Source organism: Theropithecus gelada, chromosome 6 (genome assembly GCF_003255815.1).
Source record: "Theropithecus gelada isolate Dixy chromosome 6, Tgel_1.0, whole genome shotgun sequence".
Taxonomy (NCBI): domain Eukaryota; kingdom Metazoa; phylum Chordata; class Mammalia; order Primates; family Cercopithecidae; genus Theropithecus; species Theropithecus gelada.
In genome coordinates this window covers 132,624,351-132,642,914 of record NC_037673.1, presented here as the reverse complement: position 1 = coordinate 132,642,914, position 18,564 = coordinate 132,624,351, and the positions used below count along the sequence as shown (strand labels likewise).

Below are 18,564 nucleotides of genomic sequence, written 5' to 3'. Positions count from 1 at the left end.
CTGCCCACCTCGGCCTCCCAAAGTGCTGGGATTACAGGTATGAGCCACCGCACCTAGCTTGAAAGGGGTATGTTTTTATAACTTAGATAACTTACTTTATTGACTAGACTATATCCATGAGAAATTCAGCACTGCAGTTTAACCACTAGTAGGATAAGACCCAGGCTTCTCTGAGAAGGATCAGCAGGAAGCAGCAACGGTCAATTCTTCAGCCTGAAATTAGATCACGACTCAAACCACAGAGCCAGTTGGCCCATGAGCCCAAGGGCTGAGGAGGGGCAGCGCTGGCCTGAATGAGCTAAACCCAGTGTTATCCTAGAGAGCCTTTTGGGTTCAGGTGAAGTCTTGGAATCACAGGCCAGGAAGCATCTCTGTGGCAAGCTCTTCACGGTTAAAGGGATGGAAAGAACCATAATTGATGATAACGAGTAAATCCTCCAGCTCTTTGCATCCAGTTCACTTACTTTTTATTTGCAAGATGCTTTTCCATAGCCTATGCAGCAAAACTAGGAACAGAATCAGGTCCCTACAGGTCTCTTCAAACTGGAAAATGCTGCCTCTGTCCTCTTGGTCCCCAGGTGTGAGCAGGTGAGAAGGCCACAGGAAGGGAGGACCAAGGAGCAGGGAAATCCCTTCCTCTCTTCCACACTGCTCATCTCTTGGAAGATTCAGAAGTCTCGGCTACCCGAGTATTTTTAAATCCTGTGATTTCGCAGGAACCCTGGACCAACTAGCTGGCAAAATCCAAAGTTCACCTCCTGCAGTCTTTCCTACACTTGGCTCTATTCTTGGTGTGTCTTAAGTGTTTATTCATGCCTCGCCTGCTTAACGAATTCGGTATTTGCATAATGAACGGAACTTGAGGGCCAAATCCTTCTCCAGTGTGACTCCGGCAGCACAGTGTCAGGCCTGTGGGAAGTGGTATCTCTGTAAAACCCCAGAGGCCCAGCTGTGTCTGCTTCTGCTTCTGGTAGGAATTTTCCAAGGTACAGTGGACTTATCCTCCAAGCCTGGTCCTAACTCCTGTACCCAGCGGATCTCCTCTCATGAAGCGCACACTGCTCACTGTGACCTCCGAGGGAGGCAGCTCCACCCAGGCAGGCCTGCTAAGTCTTCCCCAGCCCTCCATCCTTGAAATAGAACTGAGGTCCAGGAAAGATGACATGACTGAGTAGGGCAGAGCCAGGCCAAGGCCCCTGGACCAGAGACGTGGATCCAGGATTTCCGCCACTCCCCACTCCACCCTTTCTCTCTGTCTCTCCCTCTCTGCTTGGCTCAGTTTCCTGCCACTGAGAAGTATCCCAGGTTCAGGTGGACATTGTGTCCTGTAGGGGAGGCTAAACAGAGACTGACCAGGTACCCACACTGTGCAGGTACCCCTCCAGAGTGAGGCGCCAGGCATGGGAGGGTTGCCGTGGTTGCTGAGGCTCTTCAAGGGAGGGAGGGGTCCTGCTACACCACGTAGGCTGCCTCTGCACTAGGCCCACCCTGTCTGATCCCTTCCTTGCTTGACATTTCAGAAAATCATGAAACGGCTCATAAAAAGATATGTCCTGAAAGCCCAGGTGGACAGAGAAAATGACGAAGTCAATGAAGGTAAGTGACTGGATTTCCACCCGCGTGGTGATTTAAAACAACACGGGTTCTGCGGGTCTCACCGGCCTACGGCCACGGTGTTGTCAGGGCAGTGTGCTCCTTTCTGGAGGCTCCAGGGAGACTCAGTCTCCTTGGTCATTCAGGTGTCAGCAGAATGCATTTCCACGGGGCTGCAGGCCTGTCCCCATTTCCTTGCTGGCCTGAGCTCCAGCTGGGCTGCCCTGAGCTCCAGCACTTGGTCTGTGCATACAGCCCCACCACCTCAGAGCTGGCAGCAGGCATCAGGCACTCTCACGCTTCATTTGCCCTGCCTCATCTTCCGTTGTCCCATCTCTGACCCCACTCCTCTACCTTCCTCCTCCACCTATTTTTTTTCTTTGAGATGGTGTCTTGCTCTGTCGCCCAGGCTAGAGTGCAATGGCACAATCTCTGCTCACTGCAACCTCTGCCTCCCGGGTTCAAGCAATTCTCCTGCCTCAGCCTCCTGATTAGCTGGGATCACAGGTGCATGCCTCCATGCCCAGCTAATTTTTGTATTTTTGTATTTTTTTTTTTTTTTAGTAGAGATAGGATTTTACCATGTTGGTCAGGCTGGTCTCAAACTCTTGACCTCGTGATCCGCCCACCTCGGCCTCCCGAGTGTTGGGATTACAGGCGTGAGCTACTGAGCCCTGGCCCCTCCTCCACTTTTAAGGACTCATGTGATTGAATTGGTTCCACCAAGATAATCCAGAATAATATCCTTCTGTTAAGGGCAGCTGATCAGCAACCTGAATTCTATTTGCCACCTCAGTTCCCCTTTGAGGGGGAACATGACTACCCACAGGCAGAACACCAGGGATTAGGACAGGGACATCTTGGGAGTGGGAGACATTCCTCTGCCTCCCACAGCAGTGGTGGCCTTGAGCCAACCTTATGCCTCTTGAGTGCAGGATGGTTCAGAATTCCAGTGCTGTACTTCATTCCGTGGTGCACCTCCACTGAGCAGATGCACACTGCCTTTAGGGTCTGCCGCTACTTGCTTCTATCTGGCCCTGTCCAGTCTCCGTTCGAGGTTCTCAGCATCTAACTGCCAGCCATGTTTCTCAAAGTGTTCCCCACCTCAGAACTAGCTGTTAAAACTACAGACCCCAGACCCCACACAGACCTAATGAATCAGTATCTCTGGAGTGGGGCCTGGGATCTGCTTTTGGAAAACTGCACCGGGGTCTCTGAGGCACAATGAGGCTTACCGGCCATCTTATTTTCACTGTTTGGGTTATTTTCCAGTCAATTTTAAGCAGTTACTCTTAGATGAAAAGCAAATTACTTTATACCAGGTAATTAATGAGATACCTATGATAAGTATTTGCTACCTAGAAACAGCCTCATCCATGAGTGAAGTTTCTGTTCTCCTCGCTTGGGCCACAGGGAACTACAGAAAGAGCCTGGTCATTGGGTGACCCTCTACTTCATCCTGGGGCACCCAGCATGCAGCTCGAAGTCAGCCATGACTGAACTGCCCCTGAGCTGACATGGTTTAGGGGTTGACAACAGTCCACCTACCTACTCGTAGGTCTCAAACAAACAATGGCCAAGTGTCATGCCAGCCAGCCTCAAGCAGTATGTAACTGATTCATGTGAACATCACTGATCATAAAAGGTGGGGGTGCTCAGGTGTCATGCCATCTAACTTACACCATGAAACGGGGGCTCAGTGAAGCACCTGATAAAAATAGGGGGTGTATCCATTTGTTAAAATGGTTCAAACTGTACCTTTAAGATCTCTACCTTTTATGTGTATGGACTATACCTGAAAAATAGATGAGCAATGTTTCCACAGACAGTGGACTCCCACACAAGCCAAGTGCAGTATCTCCAGTATTAGGAAAGATCCTTCTGACACCTGTTTGTGGTTAATAGAAGATTCCCACAGCCTAGACCCATTGGACTTCTAACCACAAGGTTCGCTGTGGAAATAAAAGTGAAGGTCCCTGCTAGGTGGTCCCTCATTATGGAAGGAGGAGGCGGCGGGCATTGTCGCAGCTCCTGTCAGTGAGGTGGTGCTGCTGCTGGTGTGGGCTGAGTGGACCCTGCTCAGGTGGCCAGCTCACTCCCAGGAGGCTGGTCAGCTCCATGGTCACCATGGCTGCATCTGCTGTGCCAAGCCATTCTCTCCAGGGTCCTGGGAGTTTCTCTTCTCTACAAATAACTACGGCAGAACAAAACATAGCATCTTCAAAATCAATGCTCCAGTTAATGGAGTTGTTGTCCAGAGTCTTGAAATCTGCCTTTAAAGACTCCGAAACAAACTTTTTAACAAGTATTTTATGAAACAGGTGTTAGACACAATTCACAGCCCTGATCTTGACTCCTCCTTCAAATCCCTAAGGGAAAGGTTTTCCTGGAACGGGAGGAGAAGGGCTTTCTATGGATCGATGAGTCCTTCAGCGGTGGAGGAGTTGGGTGGTTCTGGGTTCAAATAGAGCCCCCTTTGCCTCACCTTCAACCCTGGTGGGCTGGCCCGGGACCCGACATTCCGCTGGAAGGATGCACATGCCCACATCCGCATGGGACAAGCCCCCAGCTTCCACCTGCTCAGACTCAGCAAAATCTCCTCTGTCCTTGCAGGCGAGCTGAAGGAAATCAAGCAAGACATCTCCAGCCTGCGCTACGAGCTTCTTGAGGAAAAGTCTCAAGCTACCGGTGAGCTGGCAGACCTGATTCAACAACTCAGCGAGAAGTTTGGAAAGAACTTAAACAAAGACCACCTGAGGGTGAACAAGGGCAAAGACATTTAGCACCCCACATCGGCATCTGTGACTTCTACCAGCATTCCAAGGCCAGGGTGGATGCCCTGGCCCCCATCCCTGGTGGGGAGGGGTCCCCAGCCCACTCCTCTAGGACATGAAGGGGATCTCCTGGCTCAGTCTCTTGCAGCATGACTGACATCTCCAGCCCGCTGGCCTGCCTAGACCCAGAACTGCTGTGAATCTAGGCGGTTGGGTAAGAAAAGCTATCACGGGAGGAGGGGAGGAACAGTTCCCTGACGAGTGTGAGACCTTTGGTCCAGCCACAGTGAAACCCATCCCTGTGGCCAGAGCGGGAAAAGGCCATCTTGGGTGCACACCTGTGCCCTCCCACTGCAGGTGGGACTGCAGCTCTGGCTGTGTCCTGGGAAGACAAACACCTCAACCCACAAACTCCTTCTCACTCCCTCCCCGCCACTCCCCAACACATCCAAACAGAACCGGGAGGTGACCTGTGATCTATTCTTAAGTGCCAGATGAGAACACAGCCTAATAGCAAAATAGTTCTATTTGTTTATAAAAAAAAAAAAGAGAGAGAGTTTAAAAATCCTAAATCGAAAACTGTACTGTAGGTAGCACTGTTTAGAAAACAACAACAAAATCCAAATGATGTATTTTTACCTTTATTAAGATTATCTTGTATTTACTATTTTTACCTAAAATGGAAAGAAATAAAATTACCTCATAATAACTTCTGTGTATACGCTGCCGGGGCCGCCCCACTCGCAGGCCCAGTCTGGAAGTGGCCTTGGGAACCTGTGGCCCAGGGACGCTCTGAGAAGAGAATGGGCTGGTGCGATGGGGGTTGAGTGGGGACGAAGGCACCACCCTCCCGAGAGTCATGCAGCCAGGACCCCCAAGAGCTCCAGCCTCCACCTCCAAGCGCCTCCTCCTGTGCCCAGACCTAAGGTCAGGAAGGGGGTAAAGGAAATGCAGAATAAGTGGAAAGTTTCCTCCCACCCCATTCTAGAACTTTCCTCCATGTGAAAGGAAGGGGAGGGGGCAGGAATGAGGCCTCAAAGTGTCCCCCCACCAAGGAAGAGGCTAAGTGTGAGTAGCGAGAGCAGCCACCAGAGGGCGCTAAGTCTCAACCAATGCCTGTTCCGAGCAGGTGTGGGAAGATGCCATTCATCTTCCGGAAGATGAATGGCATTCATCTTCCAGAAGCTTCCAGAAGAGCCCTCTGGTTCCAAGGAAACACTCCTAGGGCTGGCCAGAAGTATTCAGCGCTTGGTGTGTACTGGGCACTGTGCTCAGGGCTTTGCACGCATCAGTCCACCAGATCCTCACAGCAACCCTGTGAGGAGGGTGATGGTTACAAATTCACATGCCTTGCAGACATCCTAGAGGGGGGGAAATAAATATATAATAATTATATATATATTCATGTGTGTATGTGTAAATGTATATATGTATGCACATGTAGAAAGAAGGAGCTTGTGTTCCAAGATATACAATACGTCTTTATCTTCAGGGGCAAATTTTTTTTTACTTAACTCTACTATAAGAAAACAGACGATCAGATGAGGCAATAAACAGAAGTGAGGTTGGTGCCAGCATTGATGGGAGTGACGAGGGACAATAACAGACTGCATAGCCGTGCCCTGCCTAAAGCAGGCTGCAGACACTCAGCTCAGCCCATCTTTGCCATAAAGAATATAAGTCCTGTTTTGTCACATCTTCCCAACTACTGAAAAAAAGAAAAAGTCAGCATTTGTTGGGCTCCTGGCAGCCAAGTTAGGCAGCAGAAGATGAGACATGGCTCCATACCTGGGCCTTCCCAACCCAATCTGCACCACCACCTAGTATTCAAGCAAGACAGAAACAGGCGTTTGACGGGTGCTGGGCAGAGTGCAAATGCAGGGGCGCTTGACAGACATAAACTCTGGCCCAGGAGGAGGACCCATAGAGGACCATGGATGGATTTCAAAGAGCCTGCAAGTCCTAAGGTGCCCTTCAGACTGTGTGCCTGTCTTTGCGATGGTGCCTTGTTCTGGAGAGAACACCTGTAGCTTTTCACAAGCACTCATCTATGCGCCCCCGGCAAGCCACAGATGAGGAATGACTTTACTCAGCAGCTACATACTAAGCCCCTTGCCAAGTGCTGGGGACAGAGCCATATGTGTCCAGTGTGGCTCCCTTTTTAAACCCAGACTCTGAAAAGGGAGGCTTAAGTGCTTTGTAGGAAGAGCAATTGATTCATCCAGGGGACAAATTGCTAATGCTTCTGGAAGACTGCCTTTCAGATCCCTCATTTATCTTTATCAGAATGCTAATAAACACTTCTGAGATGCATTCTTCAATTTCTCTATCTGCCTTCAGCCAAAGGCAGTTGGCAACCCCATTTTCAAACCATGGGGCACCCTTTTCCTATCAAATCTAAGTCTCAGATCTACTCCTTATAGAGATAAAGGAAAACCAGTCTCACTGAGTAATTAAAAACTGGGAAAGAAAACTGGTACCATCCATTAGGGTTTTAATGCCATGTCTAGGAGGTAAAGGTAGTCCAGGAATGAATTTGTGGCTGCCAGATGCCTATGGGGAAGGGCAGAAGAGGGCCCTTTTTTGGTGCAGAGCTGTTGGAGAGGCCTGGAACTGATGGCTGGCAGAGATCAGCAGCCTGGAGCAGGGAAAAGAGCTCAGTCATCTTCCAGGCACTACCAGTCTCCCTCACTTGCCCCATCTCTTGTGCCCATGCTGAATTAGCCAGGTAGGGGAAGCAGTGCTTGAAGAAGCCAAACAGGAGGGTGAGGAATGGAACCTGAGAGAGGCCCAGGGGCAGATGGGGAGAAAAAAGGGCCCAGGTCCTCCCTGGAAAGTTCACTATCACTCCCCAAGATGTACACGCTGCCAGAGGCACCCATCTGTCCCCTGCAGCTCTGCACACTTGCCATCATTCTGTCTACAACTTTAATGTATACGTTCAGTGTCTGTCTCCACTGCTCCAGGGAAGCTCCATGAGGAGGTCAGGTCTGTTCCATTCCCCACTGAGTACCAGCACAAGGACAAAGAGTAGCCACTCTTGCTGAATTACTTGTGAATTACTGCAGCGCCCTTCTGGTCTCCAGTTTTCTGAAGTTCCTTCAGACAGCATCATTGGGCCCTGAGAAACTCGGTGAGTTTGCAGAACCATAAGCCATCCTCGGCTGTAGCTCAAGCCATTTCCTTTCTAGTTACAGCTTGGAAGGAGGCCCAGCTCCTTGTCCTAACATGGCACACTCTGATGCGGGAGTGGCAGCCCCTGTCCAGGCTTCCCGGGTAACCAGTGGTTAAGCAGTGAGTTCTCCAGTGACTTGTCACCTTCCTATGGCTACTAATAGGACTCGACAAATCATAGTGACACTTCCCATGCAGAAGTCCCCAATTAGTCCTCTAAGCTGCTCCTAAAAGACCATGCTCACGCACTTGAGAAAGCGCAGTGGCCGCCTCTGCCCATCAAAGCCTATCTCCTTCCCTCCCAGCAAGGCCCAAAGACAGAACATTGGCCCACACAAGCCAGGCAGGGGGAGATTCCCCAAGGCAGGAAAGCTCTGACCAGACACCTTCATGGGGAGGCTGAGACACCCTACCCCGCTCAGGAGCATGCAGCGTCTGGTTACAAATAAGCAGCCTTGAGCCCATCACTTCTCCAAGTGCCCATGACTGCGTCTGTAAAGTGCAGAGTCTGAGAGCCCCAGAGGCCGGCAGGCCGGAGGAGCTTCATTTGCGGAGGCAGGCAGGCATGCCTCCATGCTATGCTTATCCCAGCTCTTCTCTGCATCCCATGAAGGGTGGGAATACTAGAGGGAAGGAGCTGCAGGAAAGACACATAGATGTCAATCAACTTAATGATGATTTACACAGGAGTGAAGCCACTTCTGGCCGTGGTCTCCCAGGCACAGCCAGCAGGAGCTTGGCTAATGCTACCTCATCCTGGTCCTGGGAGTGGGGCCCATGTGGGCTGGATGGCATTGCGGAATGGCAGGTCCAGACACTCACTGGATTTCACCATTGTTTCCCCATTGTTTCCCCAGTGCCGTCAAGCAGCTAGGACAACCCATGCCTTTTGCTTCAGGGAAGGAATGACACAGAAAGCGGGAAAAAATAAAGGTGTGCTCATTTCCCAGACCTGAGGTTTTTAAAAAGGGAGAGGTCAGATGAGGGGAGAATCAAAATTTGAAAGAAAGGATAGCTGAGAAGCATGGGTTCTCCCCTACCCAGATTGGAGCAGGAGAGGAACGAGGCAAGGTGGTGAGAACAGAGAGGTCAAGGTGCTGGACAGAGAGGGTCAGACCCCAGAGGAAGGGGAGTGCTCCCATGCTGATAGAAACTGGGGCCTGGCTGGGTCTGCCTTCTGCACTGCCTGGCCTCCTCTAGAACGAGCAGGGACCAGCCTGTTGCCTCCTGTCAGCCTCTCCCTGCACTAGGAGGGAGAAAGAGGAAGGAAGAGGCTCTCCAGGGCTGAGGCAGGGGCAAAGTGTCCTCTCCTTACAATAAGTTTTAAAAGTCCTGATTTCATGTCCTCAGAGTATCTGAGTCAGAAATAACTGGGCAAAACACAGCCCACTGTGCCTTGACATGGATGTGGCATAGCTGTGCCACTGACCAAAGAGTCCCGAGTGTCCCGTGGAGGCTGCCATGCGGAGGCTGCTGCCAGGCACTGACCCCACACCCCACCCAGCAGACAGGCAACATGCTGGGGAAAGAGAAGACAAAAGAAGACAATTAAATATGCCAAAGAAAAATTTAACAAGACACTTTTAGGTGTCTGAGGGCAGGTCCAGACATTGGTAGGATAGACAACATTTTTAACTTTGCCACTTCCACCCCCACCACCCCAGTGATGGTGAATATCCAGGGATAAGGCAGAGAGATGGCCAGCACAGAAGCCAGAGAGGAGGGGGTGGCTATGGAGCATGTAGGCTTGGTGCTGGCTGTGACCCCCTCTTTGGCTGGTAACAGATCTCACTGTACCCCAGACACCATCTAGCACCTAACCCCAGGACAGCCAACCAGAGCGCCCACCTCCTCCAAAATCAACAGCAGACCCAAACAGAGCTGATCTTAGTCCTTCCTTGGTTTTATACATAAGTAGCCATGGGAAAGAAAAGTCCTTCTTCAGCAGGGTTGATGAACAGGAGAATGTGAATTTGGGACACCAGTGGACACCCCTCTACCACATGGAGAGGGACCGTCTGCAAATGAAGTCAAAGAGATGAGAAACAGAGACAGGGGAGAAGAGGAGATGGGGGAGGGGGATAGAAGAGAAAAGGAGGGAAAGAGGGAAGCAGAAGGGGTGCCGTTGACCTTAGGTGGGGCCCACCCCGAGGCCCTGCTTCCTGCAGCTGTTCCTTAGGGCTACTGACCTGTTCCAGAAGTGACCTGTTCTTAGCTTCCCCACCAAATGGATCCCATTTTTGTTTAAGCAAATTTGCTTTGGGTTTCTGTCATTTACATCCTGGGGGTCTTGATGAACACAGAAATGATGTGACGACTTCTCCACCCTTCCCAACCCTGGGGCTGGTTTTGAGCTTCTACGGTTGAAGGAGCGAGGGCCAGAAACTGCCAGGACTGTTTTTCTTGAGATGTGGTGTGGTTCTGTTTAATGAGTGAGGGCCAGAAGCTGGTTAAACTGTTTGGGAGAGAAGCTTCGAGGCCATGGGGCGGAAAGGCCTGCTTCACAGCCCAGGGCATATGTACACCTCACCAGGGAGAAGAGTCTTTCTGCTCTGCCCAGCCGCCAGCTTTGAAAAGACCTTGAAATGGCATGTTGGGCATTTCTGCAGGGACAGTGATCCCAGTGAGACATATCTCAACATCTATGGAGGCAGCAGGTAGCAGAGAGGTGAAGGGGGAGCAAAGCAGAGAGGGCGACAAGGCAGCCAGCATGGGGGCCACCATTACCACCCTTGTTTGTGGGGTCACCCCTCGGAGACTCCAGAAATAACCAGTACACACTGTGGGCAGGTCCAGCTTCTGGCTGGTGAGGACGCTGCTATAAATAGGAAATATAGAGCCTTATTCTGTAGGTAGAGGATGGTGAAGTGGATTATTCAAGTTACATAAATACGACTTGATATTGGTCTTGGGGACTTGTGCTGCTTTCCGTGAGCATAGATCATTGAGAGCAGCATGAGCCCCAGTAGCTGTACAACTGACTCATAGGGTTTCCAGACCACTGATGCCAGCGGGGAGCAGTGACTGCCCCAGACCTGAGCAGGGTCAGTCACTGAGAGAGAGGAAGTGACTTTGGATCATCTCAGTGATAGAACAGAACACAGCCCCGGGGTATCACGCTCAACTCCAATCAATCACAGAATGGGCAATCCAGCAAAATAGAGCTAGTGGTGCCTTACTAACCTGCAGAAATCTATTAGCTGCCCCCAGGCCAGTTGAGTCCTGGTGAAAGTGAAGATTCGATCTGAGAGCCGAGGCTGCCTTGTAGACTCATCATTACATAAAGATGCTTGCAGCATTATCACTGTCTGTCACCACCAGCATGAACAGAATGTGTATTCTGTGCTTCAGCAAAGGCCATCGGGGTGTCTTCTCATGATATTTTTCCTTCAAAGAACACAGATGTTTTTGCTGTGTCCTGGGACTTCCGAGCCTAATGTCCCCAAGCACCAGCTCAGAGGTGAGCTGTTTCCATTGTGCTGAGGCTGCAGGAAGAGGATGGTATGGATCAGTATTCTAGTCACTCTGGACAGATTTTTAATCTTTCTCCCAAAGGGTAAAAACAGCATTTCCTGATTCTTAAAGACCTTCCAGTCTGTACTCCCCCTGCATACATATGACATGGAAGACTCAACCCGAGGTGAAACATAAGGGATACTTTCTGAAACAGGGATCTAAGAGTGTGAGACAAGAACACAGATATATGAGGAAACCAAGGGAACTGTCACTTCCCACACAGCCTGTGTGCACCCACCCATGTGCTCACGGCTCAGACACCTGGGTAACTCTAAAGAGACTAAAAGTGTGCCCTAAGCCCACCCACAGGGTGTTTCTGGTCATCCTTGGTGCTCCACCACATAGGAAAAGACAAGGAGGGGGATGGAGGTAAGAATGGGACCTGGGCAGAAGTGCCTAGGCACACAGACACAAGGAAAGAAGAGGAGTGGGGTAGAGGGGCCCCATGCTTGCTCCCACAAGGGTCCACTTTGTGGCAAAGACTTAGAGGCAACCCAAAGAGATGTGAAGGAGATGTTGGTGTCTTCATCATCAAGGATGTGCAGGGCCTCCCACAGGCCTCACAGAGGCCACCATCAGAAACCCATGTGCAAGAGGCAGCAACTGCATGAAGCCACTCTACTCCCAAGGAAAAATCAGAGAAACTGCCCTCCTGCCAGGCCTTGGAGCCTCCTCTTCCCGATCTGAGGTCGCCCAGGGGCATAGACCACCACTGGCACAGAGCAGAGAAGTCTGGGTCTGTGTAACCTCCCCCAGGTCACAGCACAGGCCACCACGCACAGGAAACAGCAGGGCCAGTAGCACTGGGTCCCAGTAGAGATACATAGTACTGGGCAGATGGTCCATTTCCCAAATAGACACAAATGCCTGGTATGACTGCTGTTCTGTTCTGTAAAGTGTTTGGGTGACTTCCCAAGAAAGAAAGGAAAATACAGTTATGGTGAACTATACCATCCATGGCCCCAGTGAAACATGCTTCCCAGTACTCAGGCCCTTGTGTGTTCCCCTCCCCCATCGATGCTAGGCTTGGTCATGGGACTTGTTTTAACCAATGGAGCATTAGCAAGTATAGCACAAGCAGTGGTTTGATAAGCCCACGCCCAGGGTGGCTTGTCTTACAAGCCAGCCCTTGTAAAGGATCTCAGCTAGGATGCTGAATGTTGAGAGGCTGTGTAGAGAGAAACTCTGGAGGCTGAGAGGCCTCTTGTATTTCCAGCCTAGCCAAGCTCCCAGCTAAGTGCAGCTGCATAAGTGATTCAGCTATGTGGAGCAGAAGAACCTCCCAGCTGAGCTTTGTTAGCCACAAAATTATGAGAAATAATAAAGTGTTGTTGCTTTAGACCACGAAGTTTTCAGGTGGTATGTTACCCATTAATAGCTAAAACAAAGGGGCTGAGGAAGGATCCAGGAACTTTTCACACCATTTTTAGCCTATCTGCAGGAGAGTAATCAATCCCACCCATTCATCCCAAAAGAATGATTTACTTCTGAATCATAAGGCCTGGTGCCTCAAACAACAGCGGCCTATGAATGCGAATCAGCAGTTGTTTAAGAAGCCACAGTCAGGGTTTCCAACCTCCCCAGGTTGGCTTTGCTCCACTTGAAAAGAAACCCTGTGTCTGGACACTGATGGAAACCTCCCCACACCCCCCAAAAGTAGTTCTGGCCATCCAGCAGAAGGATGTACGTTTTGTTGAACAAGTTAAATACAGCCAGTCAACTCAGTCATCACCTCAGTTAATGTATTGTAATCTGTGAAGGGCTGGAAGGATCCAATGGACTCCAACTCTGAGGGGTTTGCAGTTTCACTGAAGAGAAAAGAGACAAGCCTGGGAACAGGTAAGCAGATTTGTGAGATTTTAACAAGAGTGGTGGGCAGTACAGAGGAGATATCACAAGGCAGCTGGTGAATTGTTGCCTGATGGACAATAACATCCCTTTTGATTTCTAATCTTACAGCTATATGATGAGCACTTTCACATCCCTTATTTCATTGATTTAAAACAATAGCCCAGTGATGTGCGTAGGGCCGGATTCAAGATCCCCTTTTCCTAGAAAGAGCTTAAGTAGAGCATGAACTGGAAGTTCAGTTCCTGGGGTCCTGGGCCCATAAACTGGACTGAGCATAGAATGAGTGGCAACGAACAGAACTGAGTGGGAGGAATGCACTTAGGCTAGGCAGCAAGTGTAGAGGCCCTGTCCCTAGCAGGCAGCCTGGGCAGGAGGGACATTCCTTATGGGGTATTTCTCCACACAGTCCTGGGACCTCCTCCCTCAGAATCCCTTGACACAGACTGGTAATGTAGATTCAACAGCTGAGGGTTGGGCCTAGGAGTCTCTATTTTAAGAGGTCCCCAGGCAACTCTGATGATCAACTCTATTTGAACACCTGCCACAGAGTTCCCCTTGCCAGATGTCATGGTTATTAGGTCACCTGACTGGTGGGCACTAGAGATGCAACTGGCCCCCAGGCCTGGGCCAGTGCTCTAGCTAGTTCTCTGATGTGCCCTAAGGTGGGACTGATCCAGTTTTGGAAGGACATGTAAGATCTGGGGCCAGGCACAGCGGCTCATGTCTGTAGTCCTCGGACTTTGGAAGGCTGAGGCAGGAGGATCATTTGAGTCCAGGAGGATCACTTGAGTTTGAGGCTACAGTAAGCTATGATCTCACCTTTGCTCTCCAGCTTGGGCGACAGGGTAAGATCACATCTCTGAAAATAAATAAATAAATAAATAAATAAATAAATAAATAAATAAATAAGTTGGGCATGCAGACAGATAAAGGATAAAGCATTGAAGGCATCAAGGAAAAAACAGGGGTGAATAGCTCAATTCCACCCTTTCCTGTGTTGCATCTCCATGACTCAACAGCCTTGTTTTTACAGTAAAGGGACAGCCAATGCTAACAAGGGTTTGGGGTAATAACCCCAACTCCAGGGATTGCCCAGTCTCGATTTTGTCTCCTGTTTCTTGGAGGTAAGGAAATGTCATTCTTGAACTGGGGCGTGGGCAAGGTCCGCTCCCACTCTGTCCCCAGAACTGAGAACTCACCCAATGTCAGATGGCAGAGCACTGAGGGGACAACCTGCCCAGGACAGCAGGCTTCCAGGGTGTGCTGCCATTAGAGTACCAAAGTGGGGCGGACAGGGCCTCATCCCACATCATGCCAGCAAGTTCTGTGGACAAAGGTGGCAGGGAGAAAAGCTCCAGCCAGGCTGAACAAGTAGGGAGTGTGTGTGTCTGTGTGTGTGTGTGTGTGTGTGTGTGTGTGTGTGAGAGAGACTGTTTATTAATTTATTAATATAAATAAAATAGTATTAATATTAATATAGATATTATACATTAATATTTGTTAACATAGATAATAAACAGAGCCAGAGATAATGAAAGAGGAGATGGGGTGGGGCGTCCACTCCTCTTCCCAACCAAGCCAACGTGGGGTAAGGGCAGACAGGGAGGAAAACACACAGGGCAGTAGGGGGGCGATCCCTCACATTTAAGATTTATCTTTTATTTCTCTGTGACTGAAACTGAGCCACTTCCGATCTGTATCAGGAGGAAATGTGCTGCTTATGCGTTCATAATTAGACCCAGGTAATTCACTCTTTAATAATCAGCAGGCTTCTCCCACCAGCCCACTAAACCTCCCCTCCTGCCTGCTCGCTTCTATTTCCATCCCTGTCCCCTCCCAGGTGGGGATCCCTTAAAGAGGCCTGGCTGGTTTGTCATCCTTTTCCTTTCTTTCCAAATGGTCCTACTGGGGCCCTCACCAGCGGGCCTTTCCCTTCGTTGTGATTCAGAGTAAGGTTCTGAACCAGGGCTCTAAGGAACCCGAGAAGCCGATTCCAGGAAAGGGCATTATTTCAGGAGCTTAGACAGTGAGCAAGCCCAGCCCACTCGCCCTCTGGCTCAGCAGAGCCCAACCGGACCCTCCCACCACAGGGAGGAGACCATCTCCAGAAAGCCAAAATGATGAGAGGATTCTCTTTCCTCCTGTCTCTCCAGTGGGCGCAGGGAGGATAGAAAATTGTCCTTTGAGATGTTATTGCCGCTGTCATTGTGAATCGAGGCCCAGCGCTCCAGGACTCCCAACTGAGCACACTGCCTCCATCCCCTCCAGCCCCCAGCCCATCTCTCAGCCAGTGCCCAGGCCTCTGCAGAGGGGACTGAAGGAAGCAAGATGGATGAGGCCCTTAAGGAATGAGGGCCCAGGAGACGGGGGAGAAAAATTAAAATGCAAATTACTTTTGCTGTTTTGTTTTATATTGTTTCTTTAAAAATATTATTCTCATTACAAAAGTAAACCATGGTCACTGGAGAAATTTCCAAAAACCTCAGCGTTCAGAAAAGAAGAAAATGAAAATCACTGTTAATCCAGCCACCTAGAGATAATTACTAGGAGGTATTTGCTTGTGGTTCTCTTTACATATTTATATAAATCTTAATCCACAAATTCAAGTGAGTAAGAAATGAAAGATTACCAGTCAGTCTCTGTTAGGAACCCCCTGTCCCTCATTCCTCGGAGGTGGTAGAAATCTCAGCTCAGTTCTGAGTCCCACACCCACTTTCCTGACCCTGTGATGAATTCCGCAGGCTTAAGGCAGGCGATCATCCCACCCACGGCCCTCTCTGCCTGCGCTGATGTCCAGCAAACCTCTGTTGTCTATCTGCTTCCTAAAGGTCAGTCCTGTGGGTCGCTGCTGCACGGAACCTCATTCTCATCAAAAAGACAGCTGCAGAACGCCTGCTTGCCTCTTTCATGCCCTTCTCAGAGCACTGACTCAGAAGCCCTTCTGTCTCCAAATCATTTTGGAGCTGGAGGCAGCTTGCTGTGGCCCCTCAGCACTTCATGTACACTGAGGTGAGCTTGCAGGAATGATCTGAGGGCTTCTGCCTCCTTAGGGCTCCCTAAGAAAGGTATTTACCATCTCCCTCTGCACGCTGATCCCCCAAACTATCTGGTCTTCTGTCATCTCTCTCCAGGCAGAACACGCCTCTACCCCCTCTCAGAGACCTCCTCACATCTAAGGTCTCCTTGTGTCCCCACGAACTCTCTTCTCCTCACCTCCTGCTCTACCTTGCCCCAAGATGAGGGAGATTCTGTTTTAACTTCAGAGGTGGGAAAATTTGCTTTTATGCAGGATTGCCATATAAAGTTGAGCAGTGTGTGCACCGCACAACAGGGAAATTTCACATGCCATGCCCAGGGAAAGGGCACCTTTTTGTAATTCGCCCAAAGGTACCATGTGTGTGAGCCACAGTGCTGCCCTTACTCATCATGTCTTGTTCCAAACCTATACCCGGGCCTAGATTTTGAAACTCAAAAGCTAATAATTTGACTCTTTTGTTAGCCGAGTTCTGCGATGCCCTCCCTTCCCTGAAGCAATTAATATTGAGCAGTCTGGCTGCTGTCTGGCTGCAAGGAAGGACCACAGGTGTCAGGAAATGCAGGGGGATGCCTTGGTTAATACTTGACAATAGCATGCCCAAATGTGTATGCCCATTCGCAGCTCCAAATGCTAGGTTCAGATCTTTGGGGTTGGGGGGCAAAACTTGAATTTTTAAAAGCATGCCAGGTAATTCCGAAGGGGTTGGGAAGAATTCCCATGAAAAGCAATCGAGACCAGTCCCTGGAGAACTGCTGTCCCCAGCCCTTCAGCTCCCAGTGGGGAGCCGTGGGTGAGGCTGCTTTCCTCACCTGGATGGGTGAATTCAGGGGTTGGGGGGCCAGGCTGGAAGGCAGCTTTTCATATCTTAAAATGCCCTAAACAACCTCAAGTATCTTCTTGCTTTCCCTGTTTGGTTCCAGCTGAGATGTTGAGACCGTCCACTCACTAGTGAAGCCCAGCACCACTTCTGGGGGAGTGTCATCTTAAAGGCTTTCTCCAAGAAGGGGCAAGATGACTCCAAGCCATCCAGTCCCCTTCTCCCATCCACAGGCAGCCCACAAGCAGCCTCCTGGTGGGAGGGGGTGGGACAAGCACCTTCCCCAGCAGAACTGGGGTACAGAGAACCCCATATGCCTCCTCAAAGGAAGCCTTCAGGATGGAGACAACCTCACGTCTGACCTGGGAGCATGTTGAATTTCTATTGCCTCAGCATAAAATGGCAATGCTAATGTAGTTTCCAATTTAGGTTTTAAAATGCCACTTTAAAGGACAGCTTCAGTTCTCTCACTTAAAACTTTTTAAAAATAATCACATTTCCTCATGAATCAGGACACGGGCATATTCATCCCTTCCTCCCCATCAAGGACTCACAGAGCATAAGGCATCCTCTTCCACAGACCTTTCATGATCATTGTGTGCCGATTCTTTGGACAGAGGGCTTTCTCTGCCCCGACCCCAGATCCACAGCCCCTTCTGCCTGGGGCCACTGAGCAACCAGTGACACTTCTGCCACACCCCGTGAAAGAAGACTTGCTGCCCAGTGACAGAGCGGGAGGGAGGACTGGGAAAGACATGAGAGCTGCCTGGGCAGCAGCCAAAGGCAAGGTTTGAAGCAGGGGGTGCTTGAGTGTAGGGAGGGACTTATCCAGACAAGAGAATGGAGATCCCTGGTAGTTTTATCAAAAAGAAACCAGGTAGTTGGGTTTTCTTTTAGAACTTTGGGAGGAAAAGAAAACATAATTTCACACCCTGAAGAAATATATGCCTGAATTTCATAAACTTGGATTTTCTTCCTCTTTCTAATTAAGGGTAGAAATTCTCCCTACCCTTTCAGTGCATGTGGGGGGCAGGGATGGGCATAAAGAGAGAATGTTGTCCAAAGGATGTCTCTCCTATCCCAGGCTCCCATTAATCTGGGAAGCAACCTCAGGATTTATGCCCAGGAAGACAGGGCCCCTCATAGGAAAGAGCTTTCTCTAGAGGACTGGATCTGTAGGCTTGACCTGGTGTTTGGGGAGGAATGGGGTGAGTAGGAGGGGGTGCCTGTCCTTGCAGGGCCAGGAGTAATCCCCTGAGAGGGAAGTCAGGCTTCTAGCTGCCCACGTAGGTCCCCAGCTCAGGAGGAGAATCTACAGGCAAAGAGCTCAAGCCTGCACGACCTGCTGCCGGCTCTCCCAGCCCCAGTCCCTCACGGGCTGGCCCAAACTGCTGACTCCTGAGGATGCAGAGAGCCAAGCCTGCACCTCCTGCTGCTGGCTCTCCCAGCCCCAGTCCCTCACGGGCTGGCCCAAACTGCTGACTCCTGAGGGTGCAGAGAGCTCAAGCCTGCACCTCCTGCTGCCCGCTCTCCCAGCCCCAGCCCCAGCCCGCCACAGGCTGGCCCAGACCGCTGACTCCTGAGGATGCAGAGAGAAGGCAGGTTCCCAGTCCTAGAGCTTATTGCTGACTAAGACCAGTCTTTCTAGCTGGTCCTGCCCTCAGCCATGGGTGGGGGTTACAAGTCAATGGGGCCATTCCCTGGCCTCCCAACCAGCCTGCTCCTGAACCCTAGGAAGGTAGAGCCCGATGGCCCTTCCCAGTCCTTCCTTTGTGGCCAAAAGCCAATCTGGATAGTTTTGT

The 18,564-nt window shown here is 50.4% G+C and overlaps 1 protein-coding gene across 3 annotated transcripts in view; it reads left to right on the top strand.

Moving 5' to 3' along the window:
• TRPC7 (transient receptor potential cation channel subfamily C member 7) overlaps positions 1 to 4,897 on the top strand; it is a 141,684-nt gene extending 136,787 nt beyond the window's left edge. For all 3 annotated transcript variants that reach the window (XM_025388287.1, XM_025388286.1, XM_025388285.1), the window contains 2 exons: positions 1,521 to 1,596; positions 4,207 to 4,897. In XM_025388287.1, coding sequence (XP_025244072.1) covers positions 1,521 to 1,596; positions 4,207 to 4,376 — 246 coding nt within the window. In that variant the 3' untranslated portion in view covers positions 4,377 to 4,897. The remainder of the gene's footprint in view (positions 1 to 1,520; positions 1,597 to 4,206) is intronic.
• The last annotated feature ends 13,667 nt before the right edge of the window (positions 4,898 to 18,564 follow it).